We start from the raw sequence: 20141 nt of genomic DNA, 5'->3' as shown, positions 1-20141 counted from the left end.
AATTGAAGAACTTTCCTTTCTTCATTGTATATTCTTAGGTTTGTTGTTGTAAATTAATTGACCATATTTTGTGGATTTATTTTTGTGCTCTCTATTCTGTTTCATTGATTTGTGTGTCTGTTTTTATGCCAGTGCCATACTGCTTTGATTATTGTAGCTTTGTAATATAGGCTGAAGTCAGGAGGTGTAATGCCTCCAGCTTTGTTCTTTCTCAAGACCGCATTGGCTCTTGGGGTCTTTTGTGATCCCTTGCAAATTTTAGAATTGTTTGTTCTATTTCTGTGAAAAATGCTACTAGAATTTTGATATGGATTGTATTTAATCTAGATTATTTTTGGTGGTATGGACATTTGAACAATTCTTCTAATCTGTGAACATGAAATATAATGTCATTTTTCTGTCTTTTTCAGTTTCTTTCATGAATGCCTTATAGTTTTCAGTGTACAGATCTTTTGCCTCCTTGGTTAAATCTATTCCTAGGTATTTCATTCTTTTTGATGCAATTATAAATGGGATTGTTTTCTTAATTCCTCTTTCTGATAGTCTGTTACTAGTGTATGTAAACACAGTTGATTTTTAGGTACTGATTTTGTATTCTGCAACTTTACCAACTAATAGGAAGCCCATAGAAGGGGACCAAAGGGGACTCAGGATTCATTGATTGGGTTTTTATAATGCCTCCAGGATCCCATGCTGTTTGTCTCCATTCTCTGCACCCATAACGTTGTCAGCATCTTAGGGCTGGTTCTTCTCAGAGTTGTAGGATGTGTTTTAATCACATGGTAAGAAAGAAAAGTCATCTCTCCTGTTTTGTTTGTTTGTTTGTTTTTGTTTTAGGCAAAGAAGAACTTTCAAACCTTATAAGTTTGCAACTCAGTGGCTAGAATGGGGTCACATTCTCTTTTCTGATCCAATCGTGGGTAGAAGTGGTGGTGGTTTCTTTAGATCATCAGACTTTTTCCTGGAGCTGAAAGGGTGTGTCAGTGTCCCTGATATGCAGAAAGAGTGGCCATCTGAATGAACTGGGGTTCTCTGAGGAAGGAGGAAGGCAGGATGGATGACAGGGTTGGTTAATCTGGGCACTTTCTTTTCACATTTCAAGGGCTTTTTTTGTTGACTGTCTGGTATTTATTTTAAGTATATTCATACTTTACAGTGAACTAATAAAGCTAATTGGGGATTTAGGTACTGGAGTAGGGCTTCCCAACTTGAAAGCATTCAATTTTTCCTTTTTTTTTTTTTTTGAGAAAAAAACTCCTGGATTAGCATCAGACTTTTCATCTGCAAAGACTTTTCATCAGCAAAATCAAGTATTCAGATAGTAGAAGAAGATCAGACCACACCCTCTAGATTCTAAAGAAAATTATTTTTAGCCAAGAATTCTATATCAAGCAAGTATAAGAATAAAATAAAGACATATTAGGGTGTAAGATTACTTAGAAAGTTTAACTTCTTCTTAGAAAGGTCACTTTCTTAGGAAGTGACTTGAGGATGTGTTCCAACAAAAATGAGGGATAAATCATGAAAGAAGGATGTAGGGTTCAGGTAACAGGGGATTCCACTTTCAAGAGAAATAACCACCAGTCCCAGGATGAAGCTGTGTAGCCATGAGGAGAGGCAGGGGAACAGATAGGCCACTCAGAGCAAGCAACTAGGAAAAGCAATTTGATATTCTAGGAAAAAATAAAGAAGCATAATTAAGAGTGGGTAATCTTAGTAAATTATTAGACTGTGCACTGAATAATATTGGTATAATATTTAAAGGAAAGAAAATGAATAGTGTTCCATTTTTAGACTCAAACCCTGGACCAGACATTGCTGATCCAGACTCTAGATCAGACTGTGCTGATCTTGAATTTCTGAGATAATTGAAATATTCTACTTCTGTGCTAATCAGTACAGTGAAGCCATTGGCCATGTGTTGTTTTTGAGAACTTGAAATGCGGCTGGCTAGTTGCAACCAAGGAGATGAATTTTAAATCTTTAAAACAATTTTTTTTTTACACTGGTTTTTCCCATTGGTTTTTACATTGGTCCAGTGGTTAAGAATCTGCCTGCCGATGCAGGAGACACATGTTCGATCCCTGGTCTGGGAGGATCCCACATGCCGCAGGGCAGCTAAGCCTGTGCACCACAACCGCTGGAGCCCGAACTCCCTAGAGCCTGTGCTCTGCGACAAGAGGAGCCACCACAATGAGAAGCCACACACCGCAACTAGAAAGTAGCCCCTGTTCGCCACAACCAGAGAAAGCCCATTCTAAGCAACAAAGACCCAGTGTAGCCAAAATAAATTAATTAGCTAAAAAATTTTAATTGAAGTATAGTTGATTTACAATGTTGTGTTGGTTTCTGCCATACAACAACATATGCATGCTAAATTGCTTCAGTCATGTCTGACTCTTTGCAGTCCTGTGGATTATAGCCCACCAGGCTCCTCTGTCCATGGGGTTCTCCAGGCAAGAATACTTGAGTGGGTTGCCATGCCCTCCTCCAGAGGATCTTCCCCACCCAGGGATTGAACCCATATCTCTTATGTCTTCTGCATTGGAAGACGGGTTCTTTACCACTAGTGCCACCTGGGAAGCTATATATATATATATATTCTTTTATCCTATATGTATATTATATAATGTATAGAATAAAAATATGTATATTATATAATATATACTTTTTCAGATTCTTTTCCAGATTCTTTTCAGTATATAATAAGATATTGAATATAGTTTCCCTGTGCTATAAATAGGTCTTTGTTATTTATCTATTGTATATACAGTGATGTGTACCTGTTAATCCCAATTTATCCCTAAATAAATTCCTAATTTATCCCTCCCCCATCCCTTTCACCTTTGATAACCATAAGTTTGTTTTCTATGACTGTGAGTTTTATAAATAAGTTCATTTGTATCATTTTTTTAGATTCCACATATAAGTGATATCATATGATATTCGTCTTTTTCTGACTTATTTCACTTTGTGTGATAATCCCTAGGGGTCCATCCATGTTACTGCAAATGCATTATTTTATTCTTGTTTTGACTGAGTAGTATTCCATTGTGTGTAGGGGTGTGTGTGTGTGTGTGTGTGTGTGTGTATAAAAGCCACATCTTTCTTTCCATTGAATTTTAAATCTTAATGAATTTTAATTAATTTAAATTAAAATAGTCCCACTTGGCTAGTTGGTGTTGTATTGGACAGTACAGCTCTAGACAATGCAAAGAAGAGAATGCAAGTATTCACTACTTTAAGCATTATAAATATAAATGTGTGCATATCAGAAACTAGGCAGAAGAGAGATCAGGAAAGGGAAACCATGAAGCAACAGTCAAGAAGTTGCTATATAAGAGGGGACTCCCGTGGTCCAGTGGTTAGGATACTGCACTTCTACTGCATGGGGTTCAATTCCTGGTTGGGGAACCAAGATTCCCGCATACTGCACGGTGCAGCCAAAAATAAATAAACAAAAGTTTCCAGCCACTGACATTAGAAAAAAGAAAAAAAAAATTTTTTTTTTAAATGGACTTCCCTGGTGGTTCAGCAGCTAATACTCCATGCCCCCAGTGCAGGGGGCCCAGATTCGATCCCTGGTCAGGGAACTAGATCCCACATGCTACAGTAAGACCTGGCATGACCAAATAAATAAATATTTTTCTAAAAAAGGATTTATAATTGCCAACATTTACATAGAACTTATGATCTATTAAAAATGAGGCAACAGGCCTCAAATGGAGTCCATTTGTATTGAGCCAAGTCATTCAAACCAAAACTTAATACCTAACCTGATTATAATTTCAGCTGTTCCCAGGCATGAAAGTTTAAATTAACCAGTCTGGTGCTCGCTTCTGCAGCACATATACTAAAATTGGAACGATACAGAGGAGATTAGCATGGCCCCTGTGCAAGGATGACACGCAAATTCGTGAAGCGTTCCATATTTTTATGGAAGCAACCTAGATGCCCATCAGCAGATGAATGGATAAGAAAGCTGTGGTACATATACACAATGGAGTATTACTCAGCCATTAAAAAGAATACATTTGAAAAAAAAAAAGAATACATTTGAATCAGTTCTAATGAGATGGATGAAACTGGAACCTATTATACAGAGTGAAGTAAGCCAGAAAGAAAAACACCAATGCAGTATACTAACGCATATATATGGAATTTAGAAAGATGGTAACAATAACCCTGTGTACGAGACAGCAAAAGAGACACTGATGTATAGATCAGTCTTATGGACTCTGTGGGAGAGGGAGAGGGTGGGGAGATTTGGGAGAATGGCATTGAAACATGTATAATATCATGTATGAAACAAGTCGCCAGTCCAGGTTCGATGCATGATACTGGATGCTTGGGGCTGGTGCACTGGGACGACCCAGAGGGAGGGTATGGGGAGGGAGGAGGGAGGAGGGTTCAGGATGGGGAACACAGGTATACCTGTGGTGGATTCATTTCGATATTTGGCAAAACTAATACAATATTGTAAAGTTTAAAAATAAAATAAAATTTAAAAAATTAATTAATTAATTAACCAGTCTGGAACTTCTTGATCAACACTAGTGAGGTAATTTCCTTGATAAGACTTCTATCTTTCCTGACCCCTGCCTGTAAGGAAATAATTGACTAAAATAATCCTTTTTTTTCTTTGACTAATCGCCTCCTCATCCTGCCCAACTTAGGCCTATAAAAGCCATCGATTTGTACAGCCCCTCAGAGCGCCTTTCTCCTGGCTAGGTGAGATGCTGCTGGATTCATGGGTTGTTTAATATAAAGCCAATTAGGTCCTCAGTTGAGTTGTACTCTTTAACAGGTCGATGGCACAGCTACCCCTGGCTTAGCTCACCGAATCCTTAGGACAAGGCTAACCCTTTGCACAGCTCAGTAGCCTGAGGCACAGGAAGGTGGCATTTGTTGCCCAGGGTCACACACTCTGTCAGCGGCTGAGTCTCGGGGTCTGGCCCTAGGAAGTCTGGCCTCAGAGTCCTCTCCAACCATCATCTCACCACACATGACAGCTGACACCAAAATGACCATGAGCTACTAAATTTACAGCAACAAAAACAACTGTAGTTACAGTTGCTGCTGCTGCTGCTAAGTCGCTTCAGTCGTGGCCGACTCTGTGCGACCCCATAGACGGCAGCCCACTAGACTCCTCTGTCCCTGGGATTCTCCAGGCAAGAACACTGGAGTGGGTTGCCATTTCCTTCTCCAATGCATGAAATGAAAAGTGAAAGTGAAGTCGCTCAGCCGTGTCCGACTCTTAGCAACCCCATGGACTGAAGCCCACCAGGCTCCTCTGTCCATGGGATTTTCCAGGCAAGAGTACTGGAGTGGGGTGCCATTGCCTTCTCCAGAGGGCCTAAAAAAGAGAGATGGCACTGACCTGGGAAGTGGGACAGGGCCAGTGGGTCAAATACTTTTCTATTGGAGCTAGAAGCCAGTGGATTAATGACAGGCAGGAAGGATAGTTCTAGAAACAGCAGAATTAACATGTTGTTGAGGAATATGGAGGCACCAGAAGAATTGAGACTAGAATAAATTAAGGAGATTAAAGAATGGTTCCTTTCCAGGACTAGGACTTGGCAGGGAAAGGGGAGGAGTATTACCCTCCATGATAAACACTCTGTGCTTATAATATGCGTTACTTTGATAAAAATTGAGAAACCATTACATTCAATGATAAATTAGTAGTACATAAACACCCCTCTGACTAGATAAAAAGTCCCTGGGAGGGGGCGGGTGGCAGGGAGGGAAGGGCTGCCTGACTTGTCAGCCCTGTTCCTGGAGAGGGCTGTGGATGGGAGGAAAAGGCCCAGGCTTTGGAGGATTAGATGGGACATCACAACGCAGCTCATACACATCAGTTATTGTTTACTAGGCTCTTACTAAGGGACTGCCCTGCCCCCCTACACTATCTAATTTAATCTTCCTATGAACTTTGAAAAATATTATATGTATATATGTATATATTGGCTGTGCCACACAGCATGAGAGAATCTTAGCTCCCTGACCAGGGATCAGACTCGCAATGCCTTGCATTGCGAGGCAGGTTCTTAACCACTGGACCGCCAGGGAAGTCCCTGAAGCGTGGAGTCTTAACCACTGGACCGCCAGGGAAGTCCCCAAAAATAGTATTATTGTCCCTATTTATAGATGAAGAAACTGAGAGAGATGACACAACTGACCCCAGGCCATGCGGACGGTAAGTGATGCAGTTCAGGTGCCAGTGATCCCTCATCTGAGGCTTCCTTGGCCTCAGGCTTAGGGGCAGGGAGGAGCAGGCTCCCATCTGCTTGGATGTCTGCCTGGAAACAGCCCCTCAGAGACCTGCAGGATATCAGAGCTGAAAGCCCAAACCCTGGGGAGGGCAGAAATATTATCTTCATAGAACACAAGTCGCTTGCCCCGCTCTAGCACCTTCAGACTCTGAAGACCTCACGGGACTTCCTGGAGGTCTGTGGGCTGGGTGCATACTTCACAATTACAGGCACACCCAGTGCTCACAGCTCCACCTTCGTCTGGTCCCTTTCAGCAGTCTTGCTTCAATGGCACAATTCTTCACCCTATGCCTTCTTCCTTCTCTCAGCCAGAGAACTCCTTGTCAGCCAGTAAACATCACTGAGCACCTACTGTTTACCGAGCAAGCCAACGAGGGTTCCCTGGTGACCCAGTGGTTAAGAATCCACCTTGCAATGCAAGGAACGCCAGTTTGATCCCTGGTTCAGGAAGATCCCACAGGCCGCGGGCAACTGAGCCCATGCACCACAACTCATGAGCCAGCACTCTGGAGCCCATGAGCTACAAGTACTGACCCCACAAGCCACAGTTAGTAAAACCAGCGTGCCCTAGAGTCTGTGCTTGGAAACAAGAGAAGCCACCACAATGAGAAGCTTGCGTACCACAACTGGAGAGTAGCCCCTGTTCGCCAAAACTAGAGAAAGCCCATGTGCATCAACAAAGACCCAGCGAAACCAAAACTAAAAAAAAAGTAAATAAAAAGTGCCATAGAAAGCAGGGGTAGGGGCTGGGACATGCAGGCTGGGGTGAGGGGAGAGCAGTTTTAGCCCCCTCCCCCCGCACAATACCGTAGAGTAGCCAGGCCTTTAAGACGTACTGAGAAGGCGACACTTGACCCATGTAGATAACGGGGAAGAGCCTTCTAGGCAGCTTCACAAATGGCACAAAGGCCTCCGGGCTCAGATTCTCCAGGGACAGCTTGGAGGCCTGGGTGGCAGGAGCAGAGGGAATGAGGGCAGGAAGGGAGGGAGGGTCAGATTGACGTGGCCTTGTTGTCCACTTTGAGGACTTGGGCTTTTGCTGTGGGTGGCTGTCTCAGAGTTTAGGGTAGGGGATGGGTGAGATCAGATGTTTGACCCGGGCCCCTCTGGCTGCTCCTTGGCTAAGAGCCCAAAGGAGGTGATGAAAGACAAGGCTGAGAGCAGGGAGACAACAGTGAAGGTGGGGGAAGAGTAATCAGATTCTAGGTCTTTCTATTATCTTTTGTGTGTGTGTGTGTCGGGGGAGGTATGCCACAGGGCTTGCAAGATCTTAGTTCTCTAACCAGAGATCAAAGCCGTGTCCTTGGCAGTGAAAGCCTAGAGTCTTAACCACTGGACTGCCAAGGAATTTCAAGTATGTTCTTTTATTTCGAAATTTTTCAGATAAAAGTCCCAAGAATAATATAGTGAACACCCGCAGATCTTTCACATGTCTTCACCACTTAAAAAAAAAAAAAAAAATCCTTTCATTAGATGCCTGAGCACGTAATGGGCTTCCCTGGTGGCTCAGAGGTAAAGAATTTGCCTGCAATTCAGGAGACGCAGGTTTGATCCCCGTTTCGGGAGGATATCCTGGAGAAGAAAATGACAACCCACTCCAGTATTCGTACCTGCGAAATCCCATGGACAGAGGAACCTGGTGGGCTACAGTCCATGGGGTGGCAAAGATTGTCAGACACAACTCAGTAACTAAACGACAAAGAATAGGGTAGAATAGAAGAAAAGAAGAGAAGAATGATGAAATTCCATTTTCAGAAGGGTATATGGATACATGTTAAAAACTCAGAAGCTCTGAGTCCTCTTTGTTCCTGACTTAGGGGAAACATAATGACGCCATTCACCTTTTTGGTAATGACCGCTAACTAGAAACCTTTTTTTTTCTTCTTTTATGGGCACCTGCGAAGAGATTTGCAAGATACGCGTTTCTGCTTTCTCATTTTGAAGTCGAGTTCTTTCTGCTTTCTCATTTTGAAGTCGAGTTCTTCTCAAATATCAGGCCAGGTGCTAAATATATAGAGGGAAATGGTGGCTTAGGAAAATGTTAAGATATATTCGATAACCGGTTTGTTATCAAAATTTATAATGCAGGAACAGCGAGTTGGAAGAGAGGAAAAGGGCAAGGTCTGGGGGGAAGGGGATGGAGCTTCCAGGCTCCGCCCCCATCTCGCCCCATCTCTGCGTGTTCATCAACCTGGAAGCCCCCTCACTTCATATTATTTTTCCATATGTGCTTTGTTTTTATCTTCCAAATTTTTAAATTTTCTATTGTTATTATTGTGTGTGTGAAACTGTTGAAGAGGAACTTGCTGGATTATGCACCATGATGCCTACATTCCTTAAACATGTTATTTCCTTCAAACTAGGAATATAGCCATAATATGCTTATCAAATTTAAGGAATTAATGTTACCTCAACAACATTATTATCTATTCTACAGTCTAGTCAAGTTTTGCCAGTTATCCCTTGGTGTCCTTTACAGCATCTTTTTTTTTCCGGTTGACGATCGCATATTGCATTTAGTCCTCAAGTCTCTACTCTTAAATTCTGAAAGAGTGTCTCAGGCTTTCTTTGTTCTTCCTGCCACTGACATTTTTGAAGAGTAAGGGACAGTTGGTTTTGTAAAGTGCCCTTCAACTTGGATCTGCCTGATATTTCTCAGTGATTAGATTCAGGTTTTGCATTTGTTTGCTAAGACAGAAGCGACCCTTCTCAGTGCATCATATCTGGAGCCTTTTGTTGGGTTTGTCCCAACACTGGTGATGTGAACTTTGATCGCTCTGGTAAGATAGTGTCTGTTAGTTTTTTCCACTGTAAAGTTGCTGCTGCTGCTGCTGCTAAGTCACTTCAGTCGTGTCCAACTCTGTGCGATCCAATGGACGGCAGCCCACCAGGCTCCTCCATCCCTGGGATTCTCCAGGCAAGAACACTGGAGTGGGTTGCCATTTTCTTCTCCAATGCATGGAGGTGAAAAGTGAAAGTGAAGTCGCTCAGTCATGTCCGACCCTCAGCGACCCCATGGACTGCCGCCTTCCAGGCTCCTCCGTCCATGGGATTTTCCAGGCAAGAGTACTGGAGTGGGGTGCCATTGCCTGTAAAGTTGCTACTTTCCCTTAATGAATACATAGCTTGTGGACTATAAATACATAGCTTTAACACTATAAAAACACCTTATGTGCATGCCACACCTCCCTGCTCCAGTTTCACCCAATGGTTTTAAATATTCATTCTTATCTGAATCCATTATTATTATGTTGGTTGTAACTTGGTCTTTTTATCTTTATTATCATTATTTTAAATATCTATTTATTTGGCCACACCAGGTCCTAGTTGTGGCAAGCAGGAATTTTTTTTAGTTCCAATGTACAAATTCTTAGTTGTGCCCTGTGGTATCTTAGATCCCTCACCAGGGGCTGAACCCCTGCCCCCTGCAGTGGGAGCTGGGAGTCTTAACCACTGGACCGCCAAGGTCCCTCTTGTCTTTTTGATAGTAGTCATTCTGACAGGTGCGAGGTGATAATCTCATTGTGGTTTTGATTTGCATTTCCTTGATGATTAGTGATATTGAACATCTTTTCATATGTCTGTTGGCCATCTGTATGTCTTCTTTGAAAAAATGCCTATTTGAGTCCTCTGCCCATTTCTATTCTTTTTGAGTTTTCTTTTTCCTCTGCCCATTTTTTTTTTTTTTTTTAAATTTGCCGCCGCCGCAGCCACCGCTGCCGCGCCGCTTCTTCCGTCAAACCGGCTCAAGAGACCCGACCAGCCTCCTCTGCCCATTTTTAAATCAGATTTTGTTGTTGTTGTTATTGAGTTGCATGAGTTCCTTATGTATTTTGGATATTAACTCCTTATCAGATGCATGATTTGCAAATATTTTCTCCTATTCTGTAGGTTGTCTTTTTGTTTTGTTGATGGTTTCCTTTGTGGATAAGCTTTCTAGTTTGATGTAGTCCTATTGACTTTTGCTTTTAATGTCAAATCTAAAAAGTCATTGTCAACACCAATGTCGAGATTATCATCTATATTTTCTTCTAGGAGTTTTATGATTTCAAGTCTTACATTCAAGTCTTTAAATTATTTTGAGTTTACTTTTGCCTATGGTGTGAGAAAGTAGTCCAGTTTGTCTCTTTTGTAAGTAGTATAGTTTCCCCAACACCATTTAATGAGGAGGCTCTTTTCTCTATAGCATATTCTTGACTCATTTGTCATAGGTTAATTGACAGATTGATTAATTAATTAAGTGTGAGTTTGTTTCTGGGCTCTCTATTCTGTTTCATTGGTCTATGTCTCTGTTTTTATGCCAGTGCCATGCTGTTTTGATTACTGGAGCATGAGATATAGCTTGAAATCAGGGAACAAGATAGTTCTTGGCGTTCATCGTATACTTTCCAGGCTCCAGCCCTGGGATCAGCCGTTTTCCAAGGAGTCTGGTGGAAGAGGCGATCCGCCTCAGCCCAGAGCACACTTGCACACTCTTGCTATGTGTGCGTATGTCCACGCATGCTCAGTCTCTAAGTTGTGTCCACCTCTTTGTGACCCTATGGCCTGTAGTCCACCAGGCTCTTCTGCCCATGGAATTCTCCAGGCAAGAATACTGGAGGGGGTTGCCATTTCCTTCTCCAGGGGATCTTCCTGACCCAGGGATCGAACCCTCATCTGTATTGGCAGGTACATTCTTTTATCACTGAGCCGCCTGTTAAGCCCACTCTTGCTGATATGCCAACAGTTCATGGTCCTGGCCGTTCTACATCCAGGCAGTTTCTCAAGGTTGTGTTGACAGAGAGTAACGCTGAGGGATGAAGTAACGTCTCCCTTCAGGACAAAGGGCAAGTTTGCTTACCACTTACTCAAAAAGAAGGAAATTCTCCAAGCTCAGAGTTCCTCAGCTGTGGGGCAAGCCTCTCCATGTTCACCCCTGTGCAAATCAGGGGTGAGCAGAACTGAAGCAGATGCAGCTCACCTGCTGTTTGCTGAGTGATGAGTGGTGGGTTTCTGCTTCTCTGACTCAGGAGTCTCATGTCTTTGTCAGACTGACTCGTTAGCTTGTGAGTTGGGTACAATCCCAGGCCCTGATATTGGCCTGTTTCAGTCACACGTCATGTACATGTATTATTACTTGTGCAACATAACAATCCCTGGAGGAGGAAATGGCAACCCACTCCAGTATTCTTGCCTGGGAAATCCCATGGATGGAGGAGCCTCTCGGGCTACAGTCCATGTGATCATAAAGAGTTGTACACAACTGGGTGACTGAGCACAACATATATATCAGTTTTGATTTTTTAAAAAAGAAAGGCAAAAAAAGAAAAGAAAAAGTCGTATATATACCAAAAGTCAAAGCTTACAGATTAAAGGAAAGTGAGAAAACAGCAACCACCCAAAGAAGGAAATAGAGAACTCTGCTCATTCCTACCCAACAAAATTTGTTAATCCCTCTGTAGATGTCTTTTCAGTGTCTTCCATGTAGATTCCCACATTTTTATTAGTCTTCTGCAAAAATAAGATCATAGCATAATGGGAGGGGGCTCAAGAGTGAGGGGGTATATGTATACTTCTAGCAGATTCATGTTGCTGCACAGCAGAATGCAACGTGACATTGTAAAGCAATTATCCTCCAATTAAAATGAAAAAAGGAGGGGGTTCCCTGGTGGCTCAGTGGTAAAGAATCCACTTGCCAATGCAGGAGGCACAGGTTCGATCCCTGATCTGGGAAGATCCCACATGCTGTGGGACAACTAAAGCCCATACACCACAACTATTGAGCCTGTGCTCTAGAGCCCCGGAGGTGTAGCTACTGAACCCACGTGCAGCAGCTACTAAAGCCCGCGTGCCCTAGAGCCCGTGCTCCGCAACAAGAGAAGCCACCGTAGTGAGAAGCTCAAGTACCACCCACTGGAGAGTAGCCCCCACTCCCTGCAACTAGAGAAAAGCCTGTGCAGCAACGAAGACCCAGCGCAGCTACAAGTGATTAAATAAATACAAAGTTTTAAAAATTAAAAACAAAAAGATGATAGCGTATTCGGTGCTTAATAACCACTTTGATTTAGTCGGGCAGTCCATCCCTGGGGCTGTTGCAGTGACCACTTCCCACTTCTTGAGAAGTCCAGAGCCTACCAGGAATTTCACGCAGCCTGCAAAGCCTATCACTGCCCCTAGCCAGAGTCAAGGGCTTCCTCTCGCCCTGGTATTTCCTGGGAGCTCCTGGGGCAGAAGTGCTAGCCTTGGGGGCGCACCTAACAGCTTGGGGACCACAAAGGCAAAGGAAACCGCCTTCCCCTCCCATCTCCTCCTCCACACCCCTTGGTTTTCAAGCACCCATCTCCACCATAGGGTGGTGCCATAGCGTCATCTGCTCTGACCCCTATACCTGTTCCAGAGTCACCAGCTTGCCATCCCATTTTCTAGTGAAGATCCAGGAATCCCCATTCCAGAACCCGCCCACCATCCCCACCTGCTGCAGCTGAGACCCCAGAGCCCCTGTCATCACCTGGGACCCTGAAAAAGTGAGTGATGCCTCTCTCATCACACGGCAATGTAGGAGCGGGGAGGGTGGGGCAGGATGCTGGGTGAGGTGGGTGGAGCCAGGGGCCACTTCCTTTCCCCTTGGGGCCCCTGACAGCCAGTCTTGCCCCAGCTTCAGGAGGAGTTGGAGCAGCCTGGTCGCAGCCCTGTGCCCTTTTCAAGTGAGCTGGTAAGCGGTGGGACGTGGTGGGGCAGGGGCCTCAGTGGACCTGGGAATGTGCCTCTGGTTTGAGAAGACCTTGCCGGATAATGGGAAAAAAGGATGAGGAGCCATTGGAGCTGCATGGGGTCAGGGCAGGGCAGGATGGGGTGGCAATGGCTACAGCGCACCGAGAGGTCCTGAGGGATAGAGTTGATGGGGGTGCTGCCAGTATCTTGTTATTTCTGACACTAGTGAAAGCAAGGGTGGAAAAAGCCGTTGAACCGCAGAGTTCGGCCCGGCAGTTGGCAGGGAAGTGGGCAGGAGGGGAGGGCCTGGCTCGGTCCTCCCCCTGCCCGCAGATCCTTATGTGTTCTACTTCTCCAACTTCCCCACCCGCAGGTCCCAACTCCTGCTCACGCCCGTTGCTTTGGAAATGATCCTGCTTCTCCTCCTCTTCGGGAGCATGGGGGCAGAAAACGTGACTGAAGTGTCTTCAAGAAGCTCTCCTTTGTGGACATCTAAAACCACAATAGCCTCTCTTTCTTCGGTCTCTGAGACCCTAACTTTCAACTCAGTGACAACCAGTCTTACAACAAACGAGGTCTCTAAGATGAGTGATAACCCTGAGCACCAGACCTTACCGCCTTCCTCGATTCCCTATATAGCCGATGTGGTGTCCTCTCCTGAAACTTCCCCCACTGCCAGCAGGGGCAGTCCTGTATCTGAGTCAACAATCTCTGACGAAGATTCAAGCAAGAAACCAATAAAGCTCATGAAAACCCCTGATGCCACCAGCACACCTGGTGTCTCAGTAATGAAACCTACAGGATTCCCTACTATGACTAGCAAAACCATGGCAACTAGCCCTCTGGAGACCTCCAGTGCGACCAGCAAAGTCCTATTAACTATGGCAACTAGCTCTCTGGAGATCTCTGGTGGGACCAGTAGACCTCCTGTCTCCATGGCAACGAGCTCTTTGGACACCTCCAGTGGGACCAGCGAAGTCCTGTTAACTATGGCAACTAGCTCTCTGGATATCTCTGGTGGGACCAGTAGACCTCCTGTCTCCATGGCAATGAGCTCTTTGGACACCTCCAGTGGGACCAGCGAAGTCCTGTTAACTATGGCAACTAGCTCTCTGGAGATCTCTGGTGGGACCAGTAGACCTCCTGTCTCCATGGCAACGAGCTCTCTGGACACCTCCAGTGGGACCAGGGAACCCCTTGTCACCACGGCAACTAGCTCTGTGAAGACCATCAGTATGACCAGTGGATCCCCTGTCATCATGAAAACTAGCTCTCCTAAGACCTCCAAGGGAAGTGGACTCCTGGTCACCACGCCAGCTACCTCTCTCAAGACTCCCATGGGGACCACTGGCTCCACTGGCCATGAAGTAACAACATTCAGCCCCAATACCTCCACAAACGTAAGCAGGAGGGACAAACTAATTCCACCTCAGGGGACAAAAGGCACCTTGCTGGTGGCTGTGCTTGTGGCCCTGCTGGTGGTCGTTGTCCTCGTGGCCTTAATCCTGTTGTGGCTCCGGCGACAGAAGCGGAAGACAGGAGTCCTGACACTGGGCGGCGGTGGGAAACGCAATGGGGTGGTAGATGCCTGGGCTGGGGTCGCCCGGGTGCCTGATGAGGAGGCCATGACAGCCACAGAGGGAGCGTCTCGGGGGAACAACGACTCTGATGGCCCCCACAGGGAGGGGTCTGGCCAGCGACCCACACTCACCACTTTCTTTGGTAGACGGAAGTCTCGCCAGGGCTCCATGGCGCTGGAGGAGCTAAAGGCAGGGCCAGCCTCCAGCTTAACGGGGGAAGAGGAGCCGCTGGTGTGCAACGAGGATGAAGGTGCAGAGGCCCCTACTTCTAATGGGCCAGAAGCGAGAGAGGTGAAGACCCCTTAAGGCTCGAGAATCTCAAGACTGGAGTTCAGAACCATTCCCGCTTTTATCACCTTCCCTCCCATTATCACCACGAGGTTGATATCCAACATCCTCATCCGTCACCCAGCATTTGCACCCAGCACTCTTTGGATTTTAACACAGCATCTTCAGCCTTAATCTTCATTCAGCTTCTTAACCCTGGCTCTTCTAGCCAGCATCCACCCCCAGCACCTAGACCAGGGCCTACACCCACTGAACACTTGCAGATGGAACGAATGAAACTTCCTCATCAACACCTACTTCTCCCCATCACATTTTCTCCACATTTTGGTCCTTGAAACTAGCCGCTGAGTCTCTGGAAATGCCAGACTTCCTGGATTGGTGATTTCTCAGCGGGTTCCCCACAGATATCAGAGTCTAGGAAGAAGGAATTGGCAACCCAGCAAGCTCCCACTTCAGGATTACTCTGGAAAGTATATTTGGCCCCATGGATTAGAACATTTGTACCGGATTAGCCCATGAACTGCCTGTAACTCTGGGTGCCAGTGGTCTGTGCCAGGCCAGCCTCGGGGTGCTTTCAGTGTATCTATGACAGCGCCAGGCCCCTAGACTGGCCCATGGTCCCAGCTGCCACACTCCCCCCACCTCTGGACAGAGGCGGCCAGAGGCTTCGGTTGTTTCTCCTCCCAAGAGCAGAGGTGAGAAGTTTCTGGGCAGGTGTAGTTCTTAGAAGTCTTGGTGTCTGCGTGGGTCCACTCATGCGTGCGGTTTGTGTGCAGGAGGCGAGGACTTGGTGATGTTTGTGACGGACAGTGGGAAGTAGTACAGGCAGTGTGAGGGAGGGGGCAGGAAGGGCTGCAGAGGCTGGGGAGATGCCACCCTGAGGAGGTGCTGAGAACATAGGCACCCTTGTCTTTGCTCAGATGGGTGGAGGTGGAAGATTTAATTCTGTCTGTGGCCTGGCTTGCGAGAAAGACTGCATGTGTGACTGAGCGTCGTTCTTCAACTCAGCCTCAAAGTACCCCGTAACCCCTACCCCTATCCCCTCTTCCCCTCCCCCACCCCTCCAGTCACACCCTCCCCCACTTCCCACCCCCGACTCTTTCATCCATCATCCCCTGCCCTCCCCCCACCACCCCGCCAATGCGCACACTGAGTCCCAGGACTCGCTGATGCTGTTACCCGTTTAATTGTTTGTGAGAGAGGGAGCTGTGACAGGTCCCAGAATCAGGAGCATCCCTGTGGCTCTGGGATGGAGAAAAGGGGGCAAGACCCAGCTGCACTATCTCTGAGACCAGCCCACGCCAGTACCCTGGGCACCATGTGGACCCAGAGGCCGTTGGTATTTCCCCAGAACAAAGAGGATTTGCAAAGAGGAAGTTGTTGAGTTAAGAGGAGCAATGACCAAGAGCAGACATACTGACCTACGAAAGGAGAGGCCAAGAGACACCATGGTGGTGTAACTGCCAGGTGGTTTGGATCAGAGGGGATGTGGAAGACAGGGAAAGGGCTGGGTCAGTCAGTTCATGGGAGGGTAGGGGAGAGATGGGGAGAGAAGTGGCAGAAAGTGGCCAGGGACCCACCCAGAATTGTGCCACCCACACGTGGGCAAGTGGGGGTGGAAATCTAGTCTTCCCCACACTTGTCTGGGTGCCTTTTTTTTTTTTTTGGCCATGCCGTGCAAGCAGGAGGGATCTTAGTTCCGCAACCAAGTATGGAACCCACACCCTTTGTCAAATAAATAAATAAAAAATAAAATATTTAAAATACTAATTTTGTCCTGATGGTAAAATAATATTTTTCCTCTTTTGCAAAATTGCCAGCACTCTCTAGTATCTTAAATAACAGAATTCTCTCACACACCCAACCATATATGGTGTCTTATTCTTTATCTTATATTTTAAAACGCATGTTCCTATTTTATTTTCAAAAGCGCACATTATAATCAGTTACAAATACAGCTTTGTCATCCAGTGCAAATTCCAGGTGGACGAGGATTTTGGTCTTGAAAAATCTATTCATGTAATTCACTTCTCCAGACAGGAAAAGGGTCTCAAAACATGGTTCGAAGGATATTTCATTTCTAAAAGTGGATATTTACACTTCATTTTCCTCTGCATCCATAAGTCTGCTCCTGTTCTGGGAAGGTTTGGGGCCCAGCCATTAGCCATCAGAAAACTCAGGCTATTCTGGAGATCGTCTGTGTATCCCCAGCAACAAGCTGCCAGTGGGTGTCTTCAGGACAGCTAGCCAGGCCATGGCCAGACCTGGGGTGCTTATCAAACCTGCCTGCCCAGCTCATGTCTTCAGGACAGCGAGCCAGACCATGGCCCAGATCCCCAATGCTCCCAGACATGGAGAGGGCCACATACTCACTCCTGCATTTGCGCACGCTCTGCCTGAAGCCCGCCCACACCCCGTCTTGCCCACCCCACACGCATCTTGACTTCCCTCCAACCTCCTCTTAACCATCAAGATGTTGCTCAAATGTCACCGCCTTTGCGAAGCCGCCCTAGCTGCCTCCATGCCCAGCAAAGGGTTGCTCCTCCACTCCAACAGTGCCTCAAGTGACAGTAGGAACAACTGGGCTGTCATCATGCGAAGGTGTCCCCTGTTCCTGTCGTCTTTATGACTCCAGATTCTGGAGCCTGGCATGCTTACCTAATATGTGTTTACTGAATGGAGGAGCAAATGAATGAAAGAATGAGCAAACAATGTTTTTCATGTAAGCCATGGCAGGATCAGATGTCTTTTGACTTTGTCTTTTGCAGGTACAAAGTTAATTATTAGAGACATAGCACAACAATAAGTGGGAGAGCACGTGGAGAGACAGTTTGTTTAGTTAACACAGAAGCAAGGCAGAGATGCACACCCAGAGAGAAAGGGTGGGGGCGTCCCCGCTGTGAGGAGGAGCCAGATCGGTTTTTTGACTGAAACTGGCATCCAGGAGCACGGCCTGAAGGCAGTGCGACCGGAGATGGGAGTATCAGCCTAGTTCAAGTTAGATAGGGTGGGAGTTTGGTCTAAGGCAAAAGAAGAGGTCAGGCTTGAAATATATTTATCCAGAGAATAAGATGTGTAGAACTAATTGACTATTGAGATGATAGTCAGGAGGAAGAATGAGGTTAAACTCCAAGGTTTCTGTCTTGGGAGACAAAGATGCTGACATAATTATGTGAAAATGCAGAGAGATGAGCAGTTTGGGGAGAAAACATGAGTATTTATGTACTTATGTATTTATGTACTTATGTATTTATTTATATTTTGGCTGCTCTGCACAGCTTGCAGGACATCAATTCCCCAACCAGGGGAATTGAACCCCAGGCCACCGCAGTGAAAATGCTGAATCCTAACCACTAGTGACCAGGGAACTCTCCATGAGTTTGTTTTTAGAACTGTCAGGAGGGATATTAGAAGTAGAGACCTGAAATTTTGGAGGGATCAGAGCTGGAGAATAAAGAGTCATCTGAGTTTGCATAGCAATTTAAATAATGGCACTGATGGATAAATGCATAAACTATCATTCATTGTGTAGAATGAGAAAAGGAGAGAGCTGTGGAGAGAATATTCTTGTGTTAGGGCAAGCTAATTGCTATTAATAAGCAACTGCCAAATCTCAGGGGTAGAACTCAAAAGAAGCTTTTTCTTGCTTATGCAACAATTTAGTGTTGGTATTTGGAGGGCAACCTTCCACGAGGTCACTCAGGGACCCAGGCTCCTTCTATCTTATGGCTCTGCCATTCCTAGGGAGGATAATGGGAAGACTGGAAGGGGCCTGTATCATTTTTGCTCACATTCCACCAGACAGAATTCAGTCACATGGTGGTCTCTTTTCCTGGGGGGCTGGGAAATGTAGTTTAGCTGTGTACTCAGGAGGGAAGGGGCTTCCCAGGTGGTGGGAGTGGTAAAGAATCTGCCTGCCAATGCAGGAAGAGACACGAGTTCAATCCCTGGGTCAGGAAGATTCCCCTAGAAGAGGGCACAGCAACTCACTGCAGTATTCTTGCCTGGAGAATCCCATGGACAGAGGAGCCTGGCGGGCTACAGTCCATAGCGTCGCAAAGTTGGACACGACTGAAGCGACTTAGCATGTATGCTCGCCAGGAGGGAAAGAGGAACAGTCCTCACCACACTGAGGGGACACCACAATTTGAGGAAGAAGGATCTGCAGGAGACAGAAGAGAGCCTCGAGGAGAGAAACCAAGAGAAAATGACGTCTAGGGGAAAAAAAGGGAGAAATGGTTCGAAGAAGGGCTGTCAGGAGCTAGCCTGGACTAGAGAGAGGCAAGCAAGGACGGAAGTGCAACAATGGAGCTCGAGCTTGAGCTCTTTCCGTTTTGTGCCGCAGGACCCTTGCTTGCCTCATGTGAGTCCAGGTCCTGCTGGGGTCGAGTGCTGCAGAGGCAGAAATCAGAGAAGTCTGGGAAGAGGCCAGGGTCTAGCAATCAGTCAATGGTCCCAGCGACCTTAGCAGGTGGTTCCAATGAAGAATTGGAATCTCCAGCACTTCTGGAACAGGAACCTGCCTGAAGTCCCAGTACCATAATTGGCAGTTTCCTGGTTTTATTGTTCAGAAGCCCGGCTCTAATCTGTTTGGGGGCCTGAAAGTACTTTGGGAAGAAGGAAGGGAAGGGAAGTGGCTATATGCTGAGTTTCTACTCTGTGTCACCCGTGAAGTTTTTCACTTGAGTCTCAGCTGAAACCATGAGGATGGTATCACCCCATTTTACAGCTAAGGAAATGGAGGAACAGAAAAAGGTCAAGAGGTATCTGAGATCAAAAAGGGTGGACGTAGGATCTCCCCAGTGCACCATCAGAAAGGCTCTCCAGGGGCTTCCCGGGTGGCTCAATGGTATTAATAAAGAACCCACCTGCCAATGCAGGAGACACGGGTTTGATCCTGGATCTGGGAAGATCCCACACGGGGAGGAGCAACTAAGCCCGTGTGCCACAACAACTGAGCCCATGTGCCCTAGAGCCCGAGCCCTGCAACAAGAGAAGCCACCGCAATAAGCCCATGCAGTGAAACTAGAGACTAGACCCGGCTCACCACAACGAACACCCAGCACAGCCAAAAATAAATAAATAAAATTATTATTATTATTATTATTATTATTTATAAAAACGCTGTCCAGCCCTCAGAGGGACCACAGGCCCTGGGGCAGGGCTGGGGAGGCTGGTGACTGGCAAGAATAGGAACCCTCTGCTCAAAGAGGAGAGGACTTCTGAGCTGTGTCTGAGTGTCCTGGAGGCAGGAGGGAGCCCCAGACTGGGGCAGGGCTCTGGTCGGGTGACGGGGCTGGTCAGACTG

At 46.2% G+C, this 20141-nt stretch overlaps 1 protein-coding gene and 1 non-coding gene across 2 annotated transcripts; both read left to right on the top strand.

Moving 5' to 3' along the window:
* The first annotated feature begins 3829 nt into the window (after nucleotides 1-3829).
* Nucleotides 3830-3936, top strand: LOC139179826 (U6 spliceosomal RNA). Its single transcript, XR_011564182.1, has one exon. It is a non-coding gene; the product is annotated as a U6 spliceosomal RNA (small nuclear RNA).
* An 8947-nt stretch (nucleotides 3937-12883) lies between these two features.
* SPN (sialophorin) lies at nucleotides 12884-16603 on the top strand. Its single transcript, XM_019988315.2, has 2 exons — nucleotides 12884-12966; nucleotides 13339-16603. Exon 2 carries the CDS (start codon nucleotides 13373-13375, stop codon nucleotides 14849-14851), a length of 1479 nt encoding a protein of 492 aa, XP_019843874.2. The 5' UTR covers nucleotides 12884-12966; nucleotides 13339-13372; the 3' UTR covers nucleotides 14852-16603.
* The last annotated feature ends 3538 nt before the right edge of the window (nucleotides 16604-20141 follow it).

The sequence above is a fragment of the Bos indicus genome, chromosome 25 (genome assembly GCF_029378745.1).
Source record: "Bos indicus isolate NIAB-ARS_2022 breed Sahiwal x Tharparkar chromosome 25, NIAB-ARS_B.indTharparkar_mat_pri_1.0, whole genome shotgun sequence".
NCBI classification, from domain to species: Eukaryota; Metazoa; Chordata; class Mammalia; order Artiodactyla; family Bovidae; genus Bos; species Bos indicus.
This window is presented reverse-complemented; position numbering and strand designations above follow the sequence as displayed.

Bases quoted from the DNA above. Each gene is read 5' to 3' on its own strand.
- SPN (XM_019988315.2), top strand. From the start codon at position 13,373: ATGATCCTGCTTCTCCTCCTCTTCGGGAGCATGGGGGCAGAAAACGTG.